The sequence below is a fragment of the Manis javanica genome, chromosome 10, assembly GCF_040802235.1.
Source record: "Manis javanica isolate MJ-LG chromosome 10, MJ_LKY, whole genome shotgun sequence".
Classification (NCBI taxonomy): Eukaryota; Metazoa; Chordata; class Mammalia; order Pholidota; family Manidae; genus Manis; species Manis javanica.
This window is the reverse complement of record NC_133165.1, coordinates 45,995,398-46,020,861: the sequence shown is the minus strand read 5'-3', so window position 1 is coordinate 46,020,861 and position 25,464 is coordinate 45,995,398. Positions and strand designations below refer to the sequence as shown.

General features: G+C 47.5%; 2 protein-coding genes, 1 long non-coding RNA gene and 1 pseudogene across 7 annotated transcripts; 2 read left to right on the top strand and 2 right to left on the bottom strand.

The window, feature by feature from the left end:
* Positions 1 to 1,205: 1,205 nt before the first annotated feature.
* On the bottom strand, positions 1,206 to 6,499 carry ALDOA (aldolase, fructose-bisphosphate A). Of its 2 annotated transcripts, none has more exons than XM_036992384.2 (9): positions 6,361 to 6,499; positions 3,757 to 3,883; positions 3,474 to 3,685; positions 2,933 to 2,987; positions 2,649 to 2,809; positions 2,233 to 2,316; positions 1,950 to 2,124; positions 1,592 to 1,791; positions 1,206 to 1,506 (listed from the first exon to the last, which is right to left on the bottom strand). In XM_036992384.2, exons 2-9 carry the CDS (start codon positions 3,866 to 3,868, stop codon positions 1,411 to 1,413), a joined length of 1,095 nt encoding a protein of 364 aa, XP_036848279.1. In that variant the 5' UTR covers positions 3,869 to 3,883; positions 6,361 to 6,499; the 3' UTR covers positions 1,206 to 1,410. The 2 variants fall into 2 exon arrangements, with proteins under 2 accessions (XP_036848279.1, XP_017518015.1); XM_017662526.2 differs by lacking the exon at positions 6,361 to 6,499 and adding an exon at positions 5,186 to 5,312.
* On the bottom strand, positions 5,185 to 13,186 carry LOC108398455 (uncharacterized). Of its 4 annotated transcripts, none has more exons than XM_036992386.2 (6): positions 13,040 to 13,186; positions 12,494 to 12,777; positions 11,790 to 11,933; positions 11,394 to 11,549; positions 6,361 to 7,402; positions 5,185 to 5,677 (listed from the first exon to the last, which is right to left on the bottom strand). In XM_036992386.2, exons 2-5 carry the CDS (start codon positions 12,509 to 12,511, stop codon positions 7,289 to 7,291), a joined length of 432 nt encoding a protein of 143 aa, XP_036848281.1. In that variant the 5' UTR covers positions 12,512 to 12,777; positions 13,040 to 13,186; the 3' UTR covers positions 5,185 to 5,677; positions 6,361 to 7,288. The 4 variants fall into 4 exon arrangements, with proteins under 4 accessions (XP_036848281.1, XP_017517989.2, XP_036848282.1 ...); XM_017662500.3 differs by having other exon boundaries at positions 12,743 to 12,777; XM_036992387.2 differs by lacking the exon at positions 5,185 to 5,677 and having other exon boundaries at positions 6,360 to 7,402.
* Positions 8,430 to 13,550, top strand: LOC118967283 (uncharacterized). The gene is made up of 3 exons (XR_005054191.2): positions 8,430 to 8,672; positions 9,636 to 9,710; positions 13,224 to 13,550. It is a non-coding gene; the product is annotated as an uncharacterized lncRNA (long non-coding RNA).
* Positions 13,551 to 19,722: 6,172 nt separating this feature from the next.
* LOC108398456 (tudor domain-containing protein 3-like) lies at positions 19,723 to 23,179 on the top strand (annotated as a pseudogene).
* The last annotated feature ends 2,285 nt before the right edge of the window (positions 23,180 to 25,464 follow it).

Here is a 25,464-nt window from a genome sequence, read left to right as displayed (position 1 = left end):
CTTTGTTGTGTCTGACGCTGCACATGCTGCATTCTTCTTTAATATCCTTTTCTATTGACCTTTAGTTTTTGTTTCCTTTACTTCAGATTTTGTTTCATAGAGTTGAGTGAAGTCAGAGAAGTGAAGCCCAAGTTTGGAGGGTCATTAGAAGTGGGTTTGGTTTTGTATGTAGGCTACATTGCAAATGTGAAGAAAGGACCAAGTTATTAAGACTCCTAAAAGGTCCTGGGTAAGTCAGTTTCTATGTGGATCACTACAGGGACTCAAGAGGTCCAAAGAGATCAGAAAGGTCAAGATTATTATTATTTTCTCTATAGAGGGGAGCTCAGATAACAAAGGGCCCATAGCCAGAAACTTGGGAAGTGACAGGACTAACTTGGTCTCTGGTTAAAATTAGTGTCTTTAACAGCTTAAAAAACCTGAAGCAGTTACTTCTATCTCCCCAGCCTGGATGGGGGAAGGGGTCAAGGTTTTGCATAGGGGGTTAAGTGCAGGATGCTTATTCTGGCTTCATGGAAAGCAGCAGCTACAGATACTCAGTTCTTATCCTGGAATCTGAGCGCCATAGTTCTGTGTATCTGAGTTATTGAGGGGGTGTGTTGGAGATTCCAGGTTCTTCAAGGAGCACAGCTCAAAGACTAAGAAGCTGGTTCTAAACCCATCTTACATTAAGATGGGAAAACAGACAAGCTGAACAGTTATAGATTAAGGAGACAGGCATTAATAATCTTGAAACAGAGTGATCTCAGGCAATACAGTCTTATGCATGTAGTGGGAATAACAGCACCTATTCATGTAGAACACTTATTATGTTGCATAGCCCACAGCACTCAGAAAATGTTGGCTTTGGTCAGTGGCTGTTTTTGCCATAGGGCCGTACTGCACCCATGAGTTCAGGGTCTAAAAGGGGCTGAGCCTGCAGCCTCCTAAGACTAGCAGTTACAGAGGCACCACCCTGCTGTGAGCCTTATCAGATGCTGCTGGTAGAAGGGGGCAGAGCATTTGGGGATTGAAAGTAAAGTTTCACAACCTTTCCTCTTGAAGCCCTGGGCAAGTAGACTACAGAGCAGGAAGATCCTATTCTGCCCCTTCACCTTCTTCTTAACCAGGAAGGAAGAACACAAAAAAAAGGACTCAATTGTTCTGGGCTCTGCCACCTCCCCTGGCCCTCCCCTCCCCTGAACATCACAGACATGGACAACAGATTCCCCCTTAAATAGTTGTTTATTGGCAGTGGGCAGGAAAGAGCAATGGAGTTAGCATACATGGATACCACCACAAATCAATGTCACAAGGGAGGCAAAAGTGATGGAAAAGCAGCCTAGATCCCCGGATAAGGCCCCCCTCTTCAAGAATGTGGGAGGGGTTGGGGCCTGGAGTGTTGAGGGGGCAGCCTTAGAATACCTCCGCTTAGTAGGCATGGTTAGAGATGAAGAGGGACTCACTGGCTGCAGCCCCGGACTGACCACTTGGGGTATACTTTCCTTGGCAGGCGAGGCTGTTGGCCTAAGAGGGGAGAGGAGCCAGAGTGAGGTCTCTTTTCAGAATCCCGCCTATCCCACCACCCTCCCATCTCCTGCCACTTCCTTACCAGGGCTCGCTTGACATACTCCTCCTGGGCAGCCTTCAGGTTCTCCTTCTTTCCACCCCAGGCCTTCAGGGCAGAGGCCTGCAGGGCTCGGCCATAGGAGAAGGTCAGGGCCCATGGCTTCAGCAGGCGGCACTTGTTGATGGCATTGAGGTTGATGGATGCCTCTTCCTCACTCTGGCCTCCAGATAAGAAGGTGATCCCTAGAACAAGGGGTGAAATGGGGGTGAGGGGCTATAGTCAGAGACCCAGGGAATTGGTAGGAACCCCTAAAAGCTGACCTGAAAATCAGACCAAATAGGCATAAAGATTGTGGGTACAGTTCATCTGTCAGAGGTTGAGATGAGGGTGTGGGTCTCACCAGGAACAGCAGGGGGCACTGTGCGACGCAGTGCCGTGACGGTTGCCATGGCAATCTCCTCATGGGAAAATTTCTGGGTGCACGCATGGCCTGGGGTTACCATATTGGGCTTCAGCAAGGTGCCTTCCAGGTAGATGTGGTGGTCACTCAGAGCCTTATAGACAGCAGCCAGCACCTAGAGCAGGGCAAGACAAAGTGGGGTGAAGTGGGTGGACAGGAATCAGCCCCAGGGCCCTTGGCCCAGCTGCCCAGCCCACCACACTGCCCAGGGAGGGCAACCTACCTTCTCAGTTACGTACTGACAACGTTTCAAGTCATGGTCCCCATCAGGAAGGATCTCAGGCTCCACGATGGGCACAATGCCATTCTGTGGGGTGAGAGACAGGGTAGCTATAAGGTTTCTACCCCAGAGCCTTACCAAAGCTCTCCACAGCTATCAGCCAAGATCTCATCTCCATGATGATAGAAATGCATGGCTTCATAGCTTCTAGCAGGTAGTACGATAAGAAACTCCTTAGGCCCACCCATATAACCCTCATTCTGCCTCTCTGGGTCCTACACATGCCCCAGCTGGATGCTTGGTGAGGATCCAGAACAGTTGCCTTGGGTGAGGTAGTTATCCTGGCAGATGGGTGGCAGGCTAGCTGACGCTCAGGAACCAAATGAGATGGGACGCCTGTTGGGAACCTGTAGGCCCACCTGCTGGCAGATGCTGGCATAACGGGCCAGAACATTGGCGTTTTCCATGATGGCAAGGGACGAGGGGGTGTGTTCCCCAATCTTTAACACACAGCGCCACTTGGCAAAGTCTGCTCCATCCTTCTTATATTGGGCACAGCGTTCAGACAGCCCATCCAGCCCTGGAGAGAAGAGTCAAGAGCATGGCAGAGGAGGAGGTAGGTGGTTCCCACTCCCTCTTGGCACCCAGAGGCGTACCAACCTAGGTGGGCGGTCCATAGGGCAAGAAGCTGAACAGTTCTCACCTTGGGTGGTAGTCTCGCCATTTGTTCCCGCCAGGGGCACCACACCCTTGTCGACCTGTTGGGGTGGGAGCAACAATATGGGACAGAGGAAATGATCTCTAGTGTCCTTTCATCCTCAGTAGCCCCATTCTGCCCCCAACTTCACTGAATCTGTCAAGTGGCATCTCATGGTTTGTAAATGTTTTCACTTAGTTACAGTATCCAGTCTTAGAAAAGACAACACATGGGGTTATTATTTGGCAGAGGGCCTGGGGTCCTGCCACTTACTAGTTCAGTAAGCAAAATTTTCACTGCCTTGAACTTCTGGTTTTCCATCTGTACAATAAGGGTAATACCTTGCTCTCAGGACTGCAAGGGCTAAATATGCCCAGCAGGACCCCTAAGTTTTTAGCTTCTCTTACACATGCGTTAGAGGTGATCTGGGGCATGTTCCACCCAAGTCTCCAGGCTCCCAACCGAACATTCAGCCCCCAGCCTCTTACTCGGGACTTCGTTCCCCCAGACCCATCTCAAATCACACTCTGAGGCCCAGCCCCCTCACCTTGATGCCCACAACACCACCCTTAGATTTGATAACTTGGGGGAAGGGACGCCCATCATCTGTCTTCTGGTAGAGTGTCTCATGGAAAAGGATGACACCCCCAATGCAGGGATTCACACGGTCATCGGCAGTCAGCAGCAGCTGGCGGTAGAAGCGCCTGTTCTCCTCAGTGTTCTCAGTGCTGATGGACTGCAGCCGCTTGGCAATGCTCCCTGGAAGGGACCATCACACGGGAATGAGGGGATCAGCCTGTCACCCCTGTGCCCTTCTCCCTTGCCCATACCTGTGGACTCATCTGCAGCCAGGATGCCCTTGCCCAGAGCCACGATGCGGTGAGCTATGTCAGAGAGCTCCTTCTTCTGCTCTGGGGTCAGCGCTGGGTATTGATAAGGCATGGTGCTGGTTTGTTCCTTGGCAGAGGAGATAGACGGGGAGGACTCATCAGCTGGGTCTTCCTGTGTCTCCCAATGGGGAGGGCCCCTTGTCTGGAGGTCAGAGTAGAGGTTCCCTACCTCCTCTACTCCACACCCTGGCAGGTCTTGGAGCACTTCCTGTCCCCAGCTCTCCCCTTCACCCGACTTCCCTATACTAGGCCTGCCTCCTGTACCTTTCCTAACTCTGTCTGTTGCTGGGTGTTGCCCAGCTGAGGGTGGGGTTGCATACTGGCATCTGGGGTAAATGAATATGCCAGAGCCATAGACTGGTGGCTCATGTAGAAGCTGGGCCCTTCTGACTGGCGTCTTGCCATGGGGTCACCTTGCCTAGAGGCAAAATTGAATCAGAGTAATTTAGAGGTAGTGCATAAGGCAGAGGGCCCAACCCCCTCCTCTGAAAGGACCCAGAGAAGGGTAAGGTCTGTGTTTCAAGTCACACAGCAACTGAAGGGTCAGATCTGAGATTAGAACCCAGATCTGACTGCCAAACGAGTGTTCCTTCCAATCCACCCAAGATCCCAGGGATAGCCCAGTCTCTATCACCTCAAGGACATCCCAAGGTCAGGCTTCTCCTACCAGGGTCAGCAGGAGGGCATTAGGAAAATGGTGTTAGGAAAAAGATGGGAGGGTAATCAGAAGCTCAGGAAAGGGCAGCAGAGGAGGCCCAGCCCGAGGTGGAAGAAAGCGGTGAGGTTTGCCAATCTCACTGTTCATACATGGTAAGAGAATGTGGAGGAGAGGTAAGCGCCCCACCCCTGCCCCTGAAAAATGTCTGCTCGCACGGCTGTAGCTGTTCCAGACTCAGAATCAAGGTTACCCAATAAGGAAAGACAGGGAAACTGTTAATGGGGCATCAGGTGCTGCCAAGGGGTTTCCCCTGCTAGCCAGGGGTGCCCGTCTTCCAGGGTAGGTAGGAACCACCAGCTTTCGGGAACCCTGAGAAAGTATATGAGCTGGTCTCTACCCCTCCCTGCCTCTTAGGATCCCTGCAGAGGCAGAGGCCATAATCCTTTGCACCCGGGGTTCCAGCAAGAAAAGGAGAGAGAATGGCTCTTCATCTCGGTCCTGCTTCCTCCCCCGCCATGACTCAGCGCGCGGAGCCGCTGCACTGTGTAGCAAACCGAAGGAGCTCAAGCTGGACTCGAAGCATGTGGGTGAGTGGGTTGGGGTGATGCTGGGATAGGGTTGGGGGGGCTTCCCGTTGACACCCGACCCGACACTATCCCCAGGATCCTTCTCCACGGTTCCTGACCCTCACACATGGCATGGAGCGCTCACCTGGCACGGGAGAGGGGCGGGTGTGCGGGGCTCAGCGGTGGAGGGCAGCGGGCTGTTGAGTGGACCGAGGGCCCGAACGCGGCAGTCGTCACCAGAACCCCGGTTCTGCGGCGCGTTCCAGGACGAACGCTGCCTATTGTGCTCCGGAGAGGCGGCGCAGGGGGCGGGCAAGAGAGAAGTGGTGCCTGGCCTTATAAAGGCACCGCTCCACCCTCCACCAGATTTTTTTCCCTTACAGGGGGCCGAAGGCGCCCCAGCGTCCAATTGCAGAAGAGGAACTGTGGGAGAGGCCGCCCCCGAAAGGCGAAGCCCTGAGGCGGCGCTTGGGCGGGAATAGTGCAGCGAGAACTCGATCGCTCCTGGTCACCCTCCACACCCGACACTCGGACGTGACTCAGGCCACATTCCGCAGGTCGCCTGGACCCTCCCCTCCGTCTTCCTTTACCCCAGCCTGGCGCGCTTTGGGGGCCGTGACTCAGCCGAAATTTGGCACTGGAGGAGATGGGGATGGGGTGGAGGAAACGCGGATGATAGGGCGCAAAGAGACGGAAGCTCAGCCTCACTCTCAAGCCCCGTCCCGCGGCCGGGGTAGCCCCAGCTTCCGGCCTGCGCTGATGCAGCGTGTGTCACGCTGTAACAGAACCCAGATGTCGGGGGTCCCCCGGCCTCGTCCGAAGGCTGGACTTGCGGACTACGGGACGAGGAGCCGCACATCCTTGTGTCACCAGCCCAGGCAGAAGAGAGGCGGAGGACAAGGCGGCGAGTGGATTCACAGGGAGCTCCGCAGGAAAAGTGGTCAGGCTGGCAGGGGCGGAGGCGAGGCGGCAGCGATTCCGGATGTCGCGCCTGGGCCCCAAGGGCAGCCTTGACCGCGCGCACGCGCTCTCCGCCTGGGCTGGCGGGCACTTGCCTGAAGCCCCAGCAGCCACCGAAAACCAGATTACACGCAAACTGGCCGCCCCAGATTTGCTCCGCCCAAGCAAATCTGGGAATGCGAGGCCAGAGCCCCTGCGAAACACCTTCCTTGGATCTGATTTCCCGCTCCAAAATAAAATCCGTCCCTGAGGTGGTCATCCTTCCAGATACATTCCGAGCCTCTATCCCAACCCGCCAAGTCTCTTCTAATCCCGACCCTTTCGGCCCAACCCAACCCCCTCCGTCCTGCTGATGCCCACCTGCGAGGAGGCTGAAGGAGCGGGCAAAGCCTGGTCAGCAGCAAGTGATCCAGGTCACTCCAGGGCTGGGTTATAAGGCAGCTTCTGCCCTCCCCGCAACCAATGTCCCCAGCCTTCTCCAGTGACCCCTGCCCTTTCCTCAAGGCAGATCCCCTGGCAGGGACCTATATTTAGGGAAACTTGAAGCGCCTGACATTCACTCCAGAGTAGGGCCTAAAGTGAAGGAAGGTGAAGGAAGATGCCCTATTTTGGGAGTAGAGGGAGGGCCCTCTGCCCACTCACCAGTACCTCAGGAAATTTCTTCTTGGAAATTCAGACTGAGGCCCTCAAAACAGTAGTCAAGGGATAAAAATATTTGGACAAGGATTCGTGGGGACGGAAGTGGGGGGTAAAGGTACTCAGATCTATGGCCCTCTCTACCTCTTCCTCTGATCCTCCCTCCCAACTCGGCCTTTGCTGTGGCTGTTGATTCTCTGGAGCCCATTTCTTTAGACGGAGAGTAGATGCAGGCACTCCACTCATACCTGGAAATAACTAAAGTCCGTTGATGGGGTGTGGCTGGGGTACCCCTATATCCTGATACTCAAAGCCCAAGTTTGTCCATGATGCTGTCTGTGGTGAGCAGTGTCCCCACCCTCACCTTCAAATATAACAGTTTACTTAGGGAGGGGAAAGGCAGGCAGAGGCCCTCCTAGAGCACTAGCCTCTTTCTCTTTTGGCCCAACAAAGGAGCTGAGACCAGCTGGCCAAAGGCTGAGTCTACTCTGCAGGGAGCCAGGCTCTCCATTGCTGGTTCCCAGGCTGGTGAGCTGGGCAGGCCATTTGCAGTTCCAATGCCCTGGAGAAAGGTGTCCTGAGGCCCCTCAGGGAAGAAGACATGTTGGCCCTGGGGGCTGGCCACTCCCCAAAGGGCAGGGACTCTGGGTCCTCATCGGAGCTTGATCTCAAAGCAGAGACAATTGAGGCTCTGGCAGTCAGGCAGCTGGCACGCACAGGCACAGTCGCAGAGTGGGCAGCAGCGGGGGCAGGGAGGGGCCCAATCCTGAGAGAAAGAGGAAGGAGTGAGGGAAGTGAGCAGAAGGAATAGGGACCAAAGTTTGCAGCAGGTTCCCTCTCTGGGGAGAAGGGAACAGAATGGCCTGGGAAGTCCCACTTGCCCAGGGAACAGAGGGTACCATCCACCATTCTAGGGGATAAATCAATTCCCTGTGCTGTTGAGAAATCAGCCCAGACAATGTTCCAAACAGTTGGGTTCAGGAGCTGGAAGAAATTATTCAGGAGGTTCTTTCTTTCTTCCCATTTTATAGGCAAGGAGACTGAGGACCAGAGATGAACTGGCCTTGGTCCCATGCTAGGTCCCAACATTTAGCTCAAATGTGATTCTACTATATTCTGGGGCCTCATGCAACTGAAAGTGAGTAGACAGGGAAGGCATACACATATTGTCTTGGTTTTAAATGGATTTCTTCCTTGGCATGTGAACAAACTGAAGGGTCTCATTAATCATTTTCTAAGCACCTACTCTGTGCAAGGCATTCATGAATGATTTGAAAAAAAACTTTCTAATTTTCTTTAAAAATGGTAATTTGCATATTTTAAAAAATCTCTTAAAGTTTTATAAAGTTACATCTCTTATTTATCAGAACCTCGAGTAAGGGGTCTTCTTTACAAAAAAGGAAATGGAGGCTCAGTCACTGAGGGGAGTTAATTGGCCAAAGGAATACACCTAGGAATAAGTGGGTCTGAGGTTTGGGTCCTGAGCTCCTCACTACCCCACTGCCTCCCAGGGCCAGGAATATCAGCTTCTTTCCGAGTCTGCTAGGGAAGGGACAGTTCATTTCATATTTCCATTGAGCTTAGCAGGGGACTCAGGGTCAGCAGGTATGTGAGATACAGATGAATGTTAAATAAATGGATGAATCAAAGACTATAATTTTTCCCTCTTTGGGCAAAGAAGAAAGAAGGGGGCTTCTCAACTCCCAGGAGAAGCAGAGGGCCTGTCTCTTAGGGAATACGAATGGCATGTCCTTAGAAACAGGAAGGGAGAAAGAACCCTCTCCAGACCACTCCTCTCCGACCTGGGACAACAATGATCTGTGACTGCTTCACACATGGACTGGGGTGAGGCCAAGTGGCTTGAGTGGGACACACCCAAAATGTGACAGAAGATTGGCTCCTTGAGGCTGAGGCAGAGCTAGTGACAGTCACAGTTGCACAGCTCAATCAGACACCGGGCCAAGCCAGGAATAGGGGAATGACCTTTTGAACAGCTGAGGTTTCGGGGTACAGCATCAAATGACTGGTAGGATAAGGTATCACTAGGGGCCTCAGCAAGGGGAAGAGATCTGCAGGGAGTGGGGTCTGAACTGGGTTGGTGCTACTGCCAACAGAACTCTCTCTCAAGGAGGAGCCATGTCAAGTGTCATGGTGAAAGGGAGAGCAAAGTGATTTCCTTGTGTTTGATAAGGGTGTGGTTTGGGGTGTCCCTGGGGAGTCCCAGTCTGGACATGAAGTTGGCTCTGTGGGGTTTTTGAGGACCACACCATCCTTCCGTGTGCAGAACTGGTGGCTGAGAGACTCCAGTGCCCTGCCCTCAGAGAACAGAGCATTAAGTCATTCAGGGCTCTATCTGCTGAAAGGGTTTAGATCTAGTCATTAATAGCTGGCTAATGGATTTCTTTACTTTTAAGCAGCCATAAGGCTTCTGGAAGGAATCTGCTATTTCAATACATTAAATAAGGACTCCACAGACTGTTAACCCCTCTGTTTCTGTAGGCTCTGAAGTTTTTCACTCTGATTTTGTGAAGGCCAATTGTCTTTACTTGTGAGAGCTCAGTCCAGATTTGAATCTAATTCAGGTCCATGTCTGGCAGATTCACATTTTGATCCTCAGTTTCCTCATCTCTGAAACAAATTTAACACCTACCTGATAGAATCATTGTGGGGAATCACTGGAAAAAACTAAGGCCCAGTGCCTGGCACCTGGTGGGCTCTCAGTAAAAGGGAGCTATTCTTGTCACAGCACTCTTTCTTAAAAGTAGTTTTTAGTAGTAGTTCTTAATCCTGGTGTGCATCAAAATTATGTGAGAACTTATTAAAAATTCTAGTCCCATCCCAGACCTACTGAGTGTGGGGCCTAGATGCTCAGCTTTCCATTTAAGCCTAATACATGTCTCTTATCACATGCAGGGCTGAAAACCAACCATTGTACTATATTGCACAATTTCTCACACTCTATTATAATTGCTTACTTATTTCTTTCTATCCTTCACCAGAATGTGAGCCTTCTGAAGGCTGGGACCAGCTCTTGTTTTCAGTGCAGTGCCTTGATAGTACTCCATAAATCTTTGGTAAGTGAATAAATAAGTGAATGAATTAATTAGATCCTCACAACAGCTAGATCCATGTTTGTGAAAGAAGCAGAGCAGGGAAGTTTCTCCTCCAGAGAAGAAGAGAAACCTGGGTTTGTGTCCTGACCCAGGCCTCAGGCAAGTCACTCAAACCTCTGTAAGCCTCAGTTTCTACAGCTGTGAAGTAGGCAAGAGCTTTGTAATATTTCTGGCTGTTACTGTTACTATTAGGAAACTGAAGGACAGAAAGACTTTGATGTACTTTGTGGAAAGATAGATCAAGGACAGACTGACTCTGCTCCACCCTCTGCCATTTTAGAATCCTTCCTGGCTCTGGCAGAAGCCAGATAGGATCAGTCCTTGAGGTTCTTTGGAGGAACCTGAAGCCCTTGGGCATGGGAGGTTGGGGATGGGAGGAGCCAGGCCCTCCAGACAGTGTACCTCCCTCCCTCCTCACCCTCAAGGAGGAGGGGCCCTTGACTATCCCTTTGCTGTGGACAGAAGGGGAAGGGGGCAGCATCCTCAACAGGGGATGAGAAATCATTTTGTAATTGAACATTTCCTATAAAGCACAAGTCTTTAAGGACCTAGGTCTTCTTCTTTTTCCCATTTGCTCTTTAGCCCAGCCCTGCCCACACCTATCCCTCCTTAACCCTAGTACCCTGGGAAAACCAGAAGTAGATTATTTGAAAGAGGAGAGCTCCTTGCCCCATAATTTAGAAACACAGAACATCTTTCCCCCAGGAATTTGACCAAATACAGTCAGCCCAAGTTCTGAATTTATCTTTATCCTTACTCCTCCTTCCTATTGAAGGTCACCACTTCAAGGGGAGGATCTTTGCTGTCTAAATCTCTGAGCCCGAAATAGGAAGGTAGTCAATTACACTTAACATCTTTAAACCTGTATATGCAAAAATGACCTGTCCTTTCTGAGCCAGACTTCTCCCTTAGGATTCTGTTTCAACACACTAGTGACTCAACTTCCCTAAGCCAATTTATTCCCCTGAAACAGAGAATAAAAATACTTAGCTGTCTGCATGTACAGACATGGATAGGTGGGCAAGGCATGATATCAAGTAGCAGTTGTGATAAAATAGTATGGGATGACCCCATTTTTTACCAAATAATAGTAAACTACAGCAGCAATATACTGTCTATTTCACTTATGAGTGACATACACAAAATGCAGCAACCTGAGTTACAGAGTGACATATTTCTATGTATTTCTACATGTGTACTTTGTAATCAATGCTTTTTGTTACCAGAAAAAAATATATATAGGCTTTATAAAGTACCCACCTCCCAGGGTTGCTGAGAAAATAATAATGTCAATAAAGTAGCAGTATTTGGAACATAGTATTCACTCAATGAACAGAAGGAGCTGTGTGACAGCATCTGTTTTTTCTTTTAACTACCATTTTCAGAAGTGATTATGTGGCCTACATGTGACACACATTTCTCCAGCTGTTTTCTTTTCTCCAAGTAGCTTTCATCAACAGAAAGTATCTGATATGGTGTTTATGTTAGTTTGGGCTTTTTCCACCTGATCCAGTACCTGGAACTAGACCAAGTGCTTGGCCTGGAGTAAGTGCTCAGTACAACATGCTGTTGAACAAAAAGAATATTGTACAGATAGTGCCTAGAGAGGGGCTGAGGGGGTCAGAGGATAGGATGAGAACTCACAGCTTCAGTGGGCTGGGGGCAGCAGGCATCCAGGCAGTTGGCTGGGCTAGGCAGAGGGAAGTTGCAGGCTTCCACACAGGTCCAGCAACAGTCCTGGGGCCTAGAGACGCCTTGCTTCCTGCAGAGAGAGCTGCAGTCTGTGCAGCAGCTCTGGGCCTAGGAGATGACAGGGTTCAGGAACTCACCCAGTTAGCAGGTAGCAACAAAGTTTTGGGAGAGGGGCAGGAGAAGGTTCTCCTGGGGATGGGAGGGGAGGGACTTCCTGGTCTCACAAAAGGAATAGATGTGGGGGGTAAATGGCAAAGGAGTGTCAAAGTAAGGCACGCACATGAGGGACAGACTGACTGGGTCCCTTTCCCCAGAGCTCACCCTTTAGCCCTTACCCAGGCCCCTCACCAGCAGGCAGCGCCTAGTCAGTAGCACTAGGCAGAGCAGCATCAAATAGATGCCCACAGCGATGAAGACGATGGCAGGGATGGGGAGCAGCAGGGAAGGACTGCTGACAGGAGCCGGGGTTGTATTCAGCAGGCTAGAGGATTCCTGGATGAGCACAGGGGGGAAGCGGTGAGAAAGAGGTGGGGACAGGCTGTAGGAATACAAAAATAGCAGAAGGGACACCAGAGGTGGCTGGGAAAAGGGGAGGAACAGCCACCAAATGATGGGAAGAGAGCCAATAGGACTATGCTATCTTGTTCCCCACACCTGCCTCTCATCTGCACTTCAACATCATCAAGGACCTGTTGACCATTGTAGGCTTTTCCAGACCTTCCTAGACCTTTTCTAGACATACTGATTTTCCTTTCAGAATACCTTTCCAAATGGATCAACTGTCTGCTTCCACTATACTACTTTATCATCCCTCCGCCCACATTACTGGCCCATCTTTGAGCCTGCAGTTTTGCTCCTTTTCACACCAGTTGTCCCTGTGAGTCCCTCCCTTCCTTATAACCCATCAGTGGCTCCACTAACTCAGTCCAAACTTCTTATCTCAGTGACAAAGGCCCTGATATAGCCTTGCCTACCCCTCCTTCCCTCCCCCTGGACATGCCATTTATCCTGAAGTCCCAGCCATTCCCCAAACGCCCAATCCTCTCTCTCACCACCAAGTCTCTGCCCATGCTGTTCCAATGCCTGGGATGGCTTTTCTCCTTGATTACTTGGCAAACTCCTCATCTTGCCAGGAAGAACAGGAATGTGCCCTCCCGTGGAAAGTCCATCCCTGGAACTCTCTCACAGCTCTTGTCCTGAACTGGAAGGGTCTATGCTGGGTAAAGAGCCCCCTCTCCAGTCCGGGCTCGAAGTCAGGGTGAGGGGGCCGCTCCAGAGAGAGTAAGGGGCCTAGAACTCACGTCCATGAGGCAGGACAGGTCAGTCAGTCCAGGACCTGCAGAGGAAAAAAAGTCCTAGGCCTCAGAAACTGGAGGGGCCATTGGACTAGGGTGCCCACTCTCCTCTTCCCATTCCCCGTTTGGAGAAACTGAGGCCTAACGATGCCCCTAGTCAGGACAGCAGGGATGGCGAGGGGATATTCCCAGGATTCCGGACGGCGAGTCCCTCGCAGGCCCCACTTCGGTCCAGGCCACACCTCTCTTCTGCCTGCATACCCCGGCATCCTCCGGCGACCCATCCCCATCACCTGCACCCACCCGGCCACAGTTTGCGGATTCCGTGCCGCACTCCTCGAATCGGCGGCGGTGGCTGCACAGCTCCGAAGCCTCCCGCCGCTTCTGGCTGTTGCCATGGGGATCAGAGCGTTAGTGTTACGGCGGCCGCCGAGGCCCAACCTCTTCCTCTACGCCTCGCTTCCCCTATCCTCTCTTCCGCCTCCAGCAGTTCTTAGTCGCGGTCAACCGGGCGTTCCTCCAGTCCCTGAACGGAAGTGGTGAATTTCCGCTGCCACCTACCAGGTCGGATCTTCATCGTGTGCTGGGACCTGCGGCGCTGCAAAGGGAAGACTGAACCCTTGGGATACACCTCCAATCTGCTGTTGACTTCGGCCAAGTCACTAAGCATCGCAGAGTCCATTTCCTCCTCTGTAAATCGGGGAACCGCCTGCCTCACAGGGATACTGTAAAACCCAAAACTTCTTGCTAATTGTGTATAATTGTTCTCAATATTTTTTCAACCTGGCTCCACTCTTTTTATTGACAGTGCCCCAATTTAAGACAATTTGCTTTCTTCAACGTGAACATCACTGTCAAAGTGATTTCCTCCTACCCCATCAGCTTCCAGGGGTTCCCCACTGTCTCCAGTATAAAGCCCAAATACTTTAGCCAGCCGTCTACACCATCCACTCTGGGCCCCGCCTATCTTCTGGTTAACATAGGACACTGGGTGCCAAGCAGCGCTCTAGGCTCTGGGTCTCTAGCAGAGAATAAAGCAGACAAATTCTCTGCCCTGGTGTTGCTTGCACTCCACTGGCGCAGAGGGAACAGGTAATAAGTTAACAAGTAAATATGATTGCTTTTATCAGTTCTGCGGTAGGATCTGTTCAAGGTTCCTAAACCAGTGCATAGGGACTCACAACTCCACACCTTTTCAGATGCTGTTCCCTCTGCCTAGAACAACCTTCCCCTGTTTCCACCATGATTAACTCCTTCCTCATCCTTCCAGCCTCTGATCAGTTTTGCCTTAGGAAGGTCTTCCTGCTAACCTCAAGCAGAGGTGGCTGCCTTAGGCACCATGCACACACTGTTGTACATACATAGTATTTGAATTCTCTACTTTAGTTTCTGACTCCCCCTTTAGACTGTGAGTGCCTGGGTCTGATTCCTCTCCATACCGCTAACCCTAGTAGTTGGCCTGGCCTTGGGGGCCTTGAGTAAGTACTTGCTGATTCTAAGAATGAATCAAATACAATGGTGTCCACCAATGAAGTATTATCCAGATTGGTTCTCAAGACACTCAGACCTCCCACTTTCATTCCTTACCTTTTTGGCTGTACACGCACATGCTTAAATACGTGCATACTCACAAAAGCACACCTCCCTCATAGAGGCCTCAAACTTCATCCATTTCATCCAGTCACTGCATGCTGGCATGTACGCTGAAAGCAGTGCTCCTGTATACATACTTTTGTCCATTTTCTCCACCCTGATGTGCCTCACCACAGCTGCTACCCCTGTGGGTTTCCTACACCATGAGGCAGCCACAGAAATTGCTAGAGTCTGAGTCCCTGGTTCTCCAATCTCCTTTTTCCTTTTCAACCATACTGAATGGGTGTCAGCCCTCTGCCACCCTAAGTCCCCTCAGAAGGAGTTTTAACCTCAGAAAACTGGAGTCTAGCTGTCCCCAGTGCCACCAATGCTGGTTCCAAGGCAAGGTCAGATCACCTTCTTGGGGCCCCCTTCTTGTCTGTCCCATCTTATATGTAGGATCCTGAGAACCAAGGTGAGTCTAGTTCTCACTTTAGTCCTCCCCTCTCTCCAGCTCTTGCCAACAGAGAGACATCAGCCTTGGCAAGGCCTTTGGACACATCCATGGCCTGCAGCGGTCAGACTCACCAGTGAGGGTATTCTGTTCCTACCATGGGCTCATACATGATGCAGCATGGTGGACAGTGCACCAGGCCTGCTCACTGCAAGGCAAGCCAGTAGGAGGGGTGTTGTATGAACCCCAATTTGCCAGGGCCCTCCGCTACCCACATCACACCACTTGTTGGAGGCAGGGAGAAACTGACTTCACAAGAGCCAAATATTCCTAAGGTCCTCCTCTACCTATACTTCAAAGCTGAAGATGTCAGATATTATCGCATATGCTTTGCACTGCTCATACAAAAGAGAGAAAAGAATCATGTACTCCCAATCATCGTGAGGTGGATAGGAGAACTGAGATGCAGGGAAAGCCCAGAAGATGAAAGAAATCTCAGCAGGCCCAGGCTTGGGTGTGGGAAGGGAACCTGGCAGTTCTGATTTTGATCTAATATTTTCAGCCCCCTCATATAGACTTCAGACAATACTGACTCCCAGAGACTAAGAGGAGGTTCACCAGGCCTATGTTTCAGTAATTACACAGGGGGAATAAGAAGCTAAGACAAACTGAGCTGGAGCAAACACGAAGAGAGGCCTCTTTACAAACTATCTTTTTTACTCCTAACAGTAGCCTGAGTAGCAGAAACCATTATTTCCATTTTATAGGTGGAAAAGAATTATACCCAGTTGAAAAAGAATTTTAGGACCGGGCACCATCTAGGTTTGAACTCTAGTTCTGCCACTGTGTGTCTGCGATCTTGGGTAAGTCAGCTGACCTCCCTGTCTCATCCTGTCTTCCTCATCTGGATAGTAGGAATTACCTAAAAGACTGGCTGGGCTTGTGGTGGTAAGAGAAGATATATGTACAGAGCCTGGCATAGACCAAGGGCTCATTAAAGAATATAATGCCACCAGTTAATTCATTAATAAAGGAATATCACAATGAATATTGACAGTGCGCCACACAAGAACTGTGATTTCCACATCTTACTCAATCACCCCAGCAGCCCCATGGAGAGGACCTGCTCATCCACATTTTATAGATAAGAAGTCCAAGACTCAGAGGAGTTAAATCACTTGCACAAGTTCTCCTGGCTAGTGAGTGACAAGACTAGAATTTGAACCCAGGTAATGGGATTTGGTGTGTATACAATTGAGGCTTAAAGAGGTTCTGACACTTCCCAAGGTCACACAGCCAGTCTATGGAAAAACAAAGGGCCTGGACCCTTAGTTTTCTCACTCTAACTCAGCTGTTGTGCCCCTCAGCCTTTTTTATAGTACAGATAAATGGTGGGACTGGACTTGGTTGGAACAGTATCTAACCTGAGACAGGTACAATAAAGCCCTAAATAATAGATGCGCTGGCATGCTAAGGAGGACTCTGCCCAGAGTGGTAGGGGAGAATTGAACCCTTCCCTGATTATCACATGGGAAACAGGCCACTTCTGGCTGCTTATTGTTTACTTATTCATAGCCATTGATGGTATCACCCCTGCACACCTCCGCAGGGCCAAGGCAGCGCTGCACCCTGGTAAAGAGGATGCGCAAGGCAGTGTTTGGCTGGAGGATCTTGAAGTAGCAGAAAACGGTAAACTCCAGGCCCAGTGTGAATTATGTGACAGCTCTGTGAGGACCACTTGGGGGTGAGAGACTCACCTGGGGAGCCAGGCTGGGGCGGGAAGGCAGCAGCCAAAATCGTGCGAAGCTGAATGGGCACCCAGGGAGGGCCACCACCCGCTGCCTTCTTCACAGGGATGCCACCAGCTGCCTTTGGAGGCCTGTGTAGCCAGGGGCTGCAGCCCCATGCCAGGACTGGCTGACCTTGTCTCCCTTCCTCCATGAGGTATTCAGGCACCCCTAGAAAGCCCAGACAAGGAACTACGGTGTGTGGAATGCATCCGGTCTTGGGTTTATGTCAGATGGTACACAGATCAGAAAGAACACATGCACACAGGAAAGCTACTCTCTTTCCAATTCCCTTTCAACACTTCTGTGTATTCCAGGAGAAAGTCTCATTGCTGCCAGAAACCCTTTAACACCTTTCTATCCATGCTTATCTTGTCTTTAACAAGAGAGAGCAGACCTGAAGCTCAGAATTCAGGGCAGGTGATAGTATCTAGCTACAATGTTAGAACAAATTTTTTTCACTTTATTTTTTGTTACTTTCTATGTACAGCAAGTGATGCTGGTTTTCTATTTTCAGTAATGGGAAGTTTCCTTTTAAAATACATGGTTCAATGTAGGACTCTGGGAAGGAGACTACTAGGTTCCAATCCCAGCTGTGCCATTTAATACCTGTGCAACCTTGGGCAAGTCACATAACCTTTCTGTGCCTCAATTCCCTCATCTGTAAAGGGAAAGTAATAATGGCACCTCTGGCTTTATGAGTATTATATTAGTTAATATATGTAAAGGGCATAGGTTTGTCCTAACATCTAGTATATGCTGTATAAGTGTTCACTATTATTAGGTCAAATAGGGCAAAAGAACAACAATCCCCCCACCAAAAAACACGAAAAACAGAAACTCTCCGCAAAATTCCTGAGATTTAGAGAGCACTTCTGTGAACCAATCCCACTATTTTCTATGTGAGGAAACAAAGCTTTGGAGAAGATAATTAAGTGACTGCGCTAAGATCTTGGTAGGTCTCTGGATTCTTAACCCATTTACCAGCGATTTCAATCTTTGATAATTAATATAACCTCTCAGCCTTGGCTTATTCATCTGCAGAAAGGAACTCATACTATTTCATTGGATCTTGGGATGGTGTATGTAAAGGTGGCTCAGAGAATGAGTTCTTATGGTCTCTAATGTAGTAGTATAGCCCCCCCCAGGGGACAGAAATAGGTTCTTAGTGGGTGAAAAAAATCTTACAATTTTTAATATATAAAGCAGAGTTATATGGTATATATGTGTTACCAAAATTTTATGAGGAGTAGCAATTAGGAAACAAAAGGTCTAAAAAAGGCTCCTTAGGGGAGCAATAATGAAAAAAGAGTTAAGAAACACCGTTCTAAACGAAGGTTTGTCTAACAAGTGGGTTGTGAAATCAGCTTAATGGGTCATGATCAGCATTTGGGGAGAAGAAATGATATAGAAAATGCCACCATGCACCACACATAATAAAGATCAGTAAGTGTTGGGAGAAAGTTTGGTTCAGTTCAGCCTGTGTGTGCATGTGCTGACTCATGAAATAAAAGATATTTCTTTTTTTATGTTAAAAAAGTTGAAAGTCATTGCTCTAAACCACTACTTTTCTTTTTTCTCCCCTCATCCTTTATCTCTCAGACAAGTCCATGCAGTCTTGGTCTGTTCTGCTCTAAACAGAAAGAACTGGATAAGGAAAGAAAGAAATGTAGGACAGAGTCCAGATTCCAATGAACCTGGTGCCTGACCTTTATCAGCTTATGGTCCAGATTCTTCCCTTCCCCTTCTATATTCCCAGGTAAGCCACAGGGACAGAGGAAAGTGACTGTCCCTCAGCACCAGAGGAGAGAATGCCTCCCACTTTGCTGCCTCTCTCATTCCTTCCTCTGCCTCCCCCTTTCCTCCTCTCCCCTCTTCTCCCAGCTTGGAAGGCGGAGTCATGCTGACCCAAGTCTAAGTCCTAGCTCTGCCATTTACTCTGCAGCCCTGGGGCAAGTCATTTAACTTCTCCAGCCTAGTTTTCTCAGCTGGAGAACTGGGGAGGTTATTCATAAGGTTGTAGTGAAGCTTAAATGAGAGAGTGTATAGAAAGTGTGTTAGTGTTTTGGCATCGGTATGTTGTGGATGCTCGTAATAAGCCAACAGGTCCTGAACCCTGTGCACAGTAGTTTCTATACCTTATCTCTATTTAATCCTCGAAATAAGTTTACACGGGAGCTGGGAAGGTAACAGGGAGAATCTAGGCAGGCTGCTTGCTTTCAAACTTCAGTCTGGTATCTTTTCATATGCTTAAGAGCCATCCATATTTCCTTCTTGGGACTACACTGTCTTCCTTTTAAGAAAGGGGTTCCTTGTAACCGCACAGAATGATTTCTTCTTATGTTATATAGCTGGACCTCTAACTGCAAGAGAGGCCAGGAAATACATTTTTTCAGAAGGCACATTTCAGTCCCCAACAAAACAAGGAAGATGGGGAGGGGGGAGGGAATGGCTGCTGGTTAGGTAGCCAAAGGTCCCATCTTCAACAGAATTCTTATCTTGCTGTTGGTTGAAACTTTAATTTTCAGAGGCCTATCCAGAGGGGAAAAAATAAGGTAGCTAAAAAAGCAAGACCTATCAATAGAGATAAGCTCTGCTAATGTGACTGGTATGTCTAAATTGCATGCAGTTATGCTTTGTTTCTTTTTTTAATCTTTCAGTTCCTTTAGGAAAATGAGTTTATGAGTCTTCTATATTGGCTTAACATTAAGAACAATATATTTAGATAATAATATTGAAAAAAAATCCTACCTCATTCACTTCCTGACTGTGTAATCTTGGACAAGGTACCAAAGCTTTCCATGTTTTCTCATCTGTAAAATGGGTTCAATAATAATTCCTACCACAAAGCTGTTTTGAGGAAATGACTAGATGTTTTTTAAACACTCAGATCTTACAATGTCTGGTACATAGTAAATGCTGTCTAAATAGCATTTAATGAGCTGGCACTACTGTTATCCCAACTTCACAGATGAAGATTCAAGGCCTACAGAGATTGGCCCACCATCATTTAGGGAATGAAAAAGCCCTAAAAGTGTTTAGCATTTAAAAAATTTCAGCTTAGTTTTTTTACTTTTCTTTTCTTTCTGTTTTTTTTTTAATTTGGTCTCAAGTAGGAGGCCTCCCCCTCTCCCTGTCCCAGCCCCCCACTACCCCCAGCCTAAGCAGCTACTATGGCCAAAGTCTCCAGCACAGTGTTGTCCCAGGAGGGTTGGTATCTCTCAGATGAAGGCATTGAAGCTTGCACAAGTTCTCCTGACAAACTCAATATAAATGAAATCATCCTGATTGCTCTCAATACAGACTTGAGAACAACTGGCAAAAAATTCCTCCCCAGTGACATCAATGGTGGAAAAGTAGAAAAGCTTGAAGGTCCCTGTGTTTTGCAAATTCAAAAATTCCACAATGTTTCTGCAACAAAGGGTAATGAAGAATCTCAGGCTGCACCAAGAATGCTGTGTTTGCAAACGATTGATGATCACATAAGTTGCACAGCAGTAGAATATAATCATATATCAAAAATAAGCCTGAACACACCACCTGGAACTAAAGTTAAGCTCTCAGGCATTGTAGACATAAATAATGGATTCCTGCTCTTGAATGACACTAACACCACACTTCTTGGCAGTGAAGTGGAACACCTTATTAAGAAATGGGAGTTACAAAGAAGCTTGTCAAAACACAATAGAAGCAATATTGGAACTGAAGGTGGACCACCTCCTTTTGTGCCTTTTGGACAGAAGTGTATATCTTATGTCCAAGTGGATAGCAGAGATCTTGATCGATGAAAGACACTGCAAGTTACAATGCCTGTCAAACCTACAAGTGATAATGATGACTTTGAAAAGCAAAGGACTGCTGCTATTGCAGAAGTTGCAAAGAGGGAAGAAACCAAGACATTTGGAGGAGGTGGTGGTGGTGCTAGAAGTAATCTCAACATGAGTGCTACTGGTAACTGAAATAGGGAAATTTTACAGAAAGAAAAGTCAGCCAAATCAGAGAGAAAACATGAAGGTGTCTATAGAGAACTGGTTGATGAGAAGTCCCTGAAACACGTAACAGAAATGGGCTCCAGTAAGGAAGCATCGAGGCAAACTCTTGTGGATATTGGCAACAATTTAGAAGCAGCACTGAATGTACTTCTTAATAGCAATAAATAGAAACCTGCTACAGGTCCACCTCTGACAGGTAAAGGAAAAGGCAGGGGGCGAATAAGATCTGAAGATGAAGAGGAACTGGGAAATGCAAGGCCATCAGCACAAAGCACATTATTTGATTTCTTGGAGTCTAAAATGGGGACTTTGAGTGTGAAAGAACCTAAGTCCCAGCTGCAGCAGCTTCATCAGGGACAGCACAGATTGTCAAACACTGAGCAAAATAGAGTGAAAGATAATCATCAGCCAAGATATCTTCCTCGAAATGATACCAGACAGCCAAGAAATGAAAAACCTCCTCGTTTTCAAAGAGACACTCAAAATTCAAAGTGAATTTTAGAAGGCAGTGGATTACCTAGAAACAGAGGTTCTGAAAGACCAAGTACTTCTTCAGGATCTGAAGCAGGCTGAAGAGAGAATCAAGTGTGATAGACCATGTTCTAGATATGATAAAACTAAAGATACTTCATACTCTTCAAGTTCTCAGTACAATGACGGTGCTTTTAAAAAAAGGGATAACTCTATGCAAAGATCAGGAAAAGGTCCATCCTATGGAGAGGCAAAAGAAAATCCACTTCCTCAAGAATCTGTAGATTATAATAACCAAAAACATGGAAAAAGAGAAAACCAAACAGCAAGTCCTGATCATTTTTATGACAGGAAACTATGAACAATAAATAATGAAGCTTTGTAAAAATGGAAAAACATTTCCATATAAATACTGATTACCAGAACGCTGTCCAAACTAATAGTTTCATTGGTGTTCCAAATGGGGAGACAGAAATGCCACTGAAGGAAAGGTGAGTAGGACCTATTAAGCCAGAAGGACCCATCACAGCTACACTCTATGATGACAGAGTATTTTACAATAGTGGGCCCAAAAGAAGAAGATCTGGAGGGAAACAAAACCAAAAATGAACAAGTGGAACTACATCAAGCTGAAAAGCTTCTGTACAGCAAAGGACACCATCAATAGAACAAAAAGGCATCCTACAGTATGGGATAATATATTCATAAATGACAGATCCGATAAAGGGTTGTCATCCAAAATATATAAAGAGCTCACGCACCTCAACAAAAAGTGAACAATCCAATTTAAAAATGGGCAGAGGAGCTGAACAGACAGTTCTCCAAAGAAGAAATTCAGATGGCCAACAGACACATGAAAAGATGCTCCACATTGCTAGTCATCAGAGAAATGCAAATTAAAACCACAATGAGATATCACCTCACACCAGTAAGGATCGCCAACATCCAAAAGACAAACAACAAGAAATGTCGGCGAGGTTGCGGAGAAAAGGGAACCCTCCTACACTGCTGGTGGGAATGTAAATTAGTTCAGCCATTGTTTGTGGAAAGCAGTATGGAGGCTCCTCAAAAAGCTCAAAATAGAAATACCATTTGACCCAGGAATCCCACTTCTAGGAATTTACCCTAAGAATGCAGCAGCCCAATTTGAAAAAGACAGATGCACCCCTATGTTTATCGCAGCACTATTTACAATAGTCAAGAAATGGAAGTAACCAAAGTGTCCATCAGTAGACGAATGGATAAAGAAGAGGTGGTACATATACACAATGGAATATTATTCAGCCATAAGAAGAAAACAAATCCTACCATTTGCAACAACATGGATGGAGCTAGAGGGTATTATGCTCAGTGAAATAAGCCAAGTGGAGAAAGAGAAATACCAAATGATTTCACTCATCTGTGGAGTATAAGAACAAAGGAAAAACTGAAGAAACAAAACAGCAGCAGAATCACAGAACACATGAAAGGACTAAGAGTTACCAAAGGGAAAGGGACTGGGGAGGACGCCTGGGAAGGGAGGGAGAAGGGGGGGAAGAAGAAAGGGGGCCTTACAATTAGCATGTATAATGTGGGTGGGGCACAGGGAGGGCTGTGCAACACAGAGAAGACAAGTAGTGATTTTACAGCATCTTACTACACTGATGGACAGTGACTAATGGGGTATGTGGGGGGACATGATGAAGGGGGAATTCTAGTAAACATAATGTTCCTTATGTAATTGTAGATTAATGATACCAAAATAAAATAAATAAAATAAATAAAAAATGGAAAAAATAAAATAAAAGCACTGAAAAGTTAAAAAAAAAAAAGATCTGGGCCAATTAAACCAGAAAAAGTACTAGACTCGTCTATTCCTATGGAGTACTCAAAACTGTGGAAAACTGGAGATGAATGCTTTGCACTTTATTGGGAAGACAACAAGTTTTACCAAGCAGAAGCTGAAGCTCATCATTCTTCGTGTATGACAGCAGTTGTTAAATTTATTGATTATGGAAACTATGAAGTGGTGCTTCTAAGCAACATCAGGCCCATTCAAACAGAGGCATGGGAGGATGAAGGCACCTATGACCAAACCCTGGAGTTCCGCAGAGGAGGTGATGGCCAGCCAAGAAGATCCACTCGGCCAACCTGGCAGTTCTACCAGCCTCCCCACACTCAGAACTAATGCCAGAAGAGTCTTTGTGAAGAAAGGAGCCCTTGACTGCAACATCCTGGTCAAAACCTGTTGATAGACCTCCTACTTCCCCTTCAAAATAAGACACAACTGTGGTGGATATTATTTGGAGAACAAAAAAGCAGATTTTAGGGTGAAAAAGAATTCAGCCCATACAAAGAATGGGAAAAAGTACTGAGTTAACTAAAGCAAATACCTTTTACGTGTGAAAGAATTTTTTCTTCTGCCATCAATAAAATTAGTGCTCTATTATATATATATATATAAAATCCAGCTTAAATAAAATGCACAATTTTAAGAGTGTGCCTTGACAAGGTGTACTTATGGTTACACCTGCAAGCAAATAAGGGCATTCACAACACCTTAGAAGGCTCCCTGGGGTATTCACTTAGTTGATTCTTACCCCCCCAAATTAAATGCTGTTATGATTTTTCGCCAAAGATATTTTGTCTGTGTGGAATTTCATCCAAATGGAGCCATACTGCATGTCTATTTTGTTATCTGTGCAGTCTGAATTTGAAGCCCAGATGGTCCCACCATTGACTGCCATCTTAACATTACCTTATCCTGACTTTTAAAGCAGCCACTGTTCAGGCTTTTCTTGTTTTCCCAGCACTCCTCTTCCTTTCCTCTCTTTCAACCGCACCCCTGAAATGTAACTGTCCGTCAAGCCATCGACGAATTCTAATTGGTCAGTTCTGCAGTAGACACCTCTCCACATACTCTCCACCCTGGGGCAGGACCGCCAGGAAGCTCGTGTCAAGAGGTGGGCCAATGGAAGGATGGCATATTCCAAACCTTCCACCCGTCCACCAATGGGAGAATGATGTTCCCAACTGCCTCAGCAGAGCTCCCTCAGCGTCACGCCATTGAAGTTTGACACCTTCCTTTTGTTCTGAGAAGGTCCCTTCAAAGCTGCTTAAGAGATGCATGATGGCAAACCCCAACTCCCTACATCCCTCCTGGGCCTTCCTCACTCCTCCCGTCCCTGGAGTGGACGGGAGAGGAGGCTTTTCTGGACAAAAATAACATATATGTAAATATATGTTTTCAGGGGTTCTCCTATTCTTTTTTTTTTCTTTTTTAATAGCTTAATACTTTGTTTTTTCTTTTTAAAGAAATATTATTTTAAAATTTCAAATCTCGTTACAGTTTGAACACACACACACACACACACACACTCACCCCTTCTTTTTTCTGTGTTCTGAATGCTAATGAGAATTACCAGCCTCCCTCCCTAGCCTCCACCTTGCCCCTCAGAGGTAGGGACTAGGAGCAGGGAGAGATAACATGAGGAGTTTGAGGCACAGAGGATGGGATGGGAGGAGTTAAGAAAGAGCTGGCACATCATTAAGGTTGAAGGAGAAAGGGAAGGAATTTTAAGGTGTGAGATGGATGGGGAGGTATAGACCAGCTTCAGGGATTACAGGGAAAATGAATGAAATTGTTGGAATCGTATTGATAACAAAAAAATTAGGATTTTCAATTGCTGGATGAGGGATATTTAAAAGGCAATAGGATCCTAAAGAGATTAGGGAAGAGTTATGCCTGGTGGCTTTTGATGGCCACAGATTAATGGACCACTGAGTTATTGGCTGAAGGCAGTCTCTGAACCTGAAAGGACACTGTGCTGAGACATTCTCATGGCCATCTTTTCTTACTTTCTGTACTCCAAACAGGCATGCCCTTGCTGATTGTAGTGGGCTGCATTTTCTTCCCATTGAGCTTTGCTTTCCTCTGCTGGGGTCTGCAGAACCACCCCAACCTGCAGATGGAGAGACCAGAGGCTGTTTTGGTGGCATCCAAGTAAGAGGAGGGGATGAGGGCATACTTCCTGGGGTCAGGGCTGAAGGAAGAGTTAGTGGTGAGAGAAAAAGCAGAGTATGTGTGTATGTGTAGGGAGGGATTAAGAGCCAAAGACACTGGCTCTTTTTAAGTGTCTTTTGTAAAGTCATTTAAACCCTCAGAATTTGAGAACCCTCATTTGTAAATAGGTGTAATAAGAATACCCACTTCCCATTCTTCATGGAAATGTTGTGTGCGGGTCAGGTAAATTCATGCCTATAAAGTTAAGGGCTTACAAACTCCTGCAGGTAACATGAGGGATGGAGACTTTGTGGGCACGCTGTGAGCTGGAGGACTCAATGTTCATCCCATTTCATGGGGGGAGGATCTGCTCAGCTCCAGCCAAACATTATGGAGTTAGAATGTGGGCCCAATGTTTCCTGATCTTTTGATTCTTTCTTAAAAGATGTTCAGCTTTTATGCAAAATCTC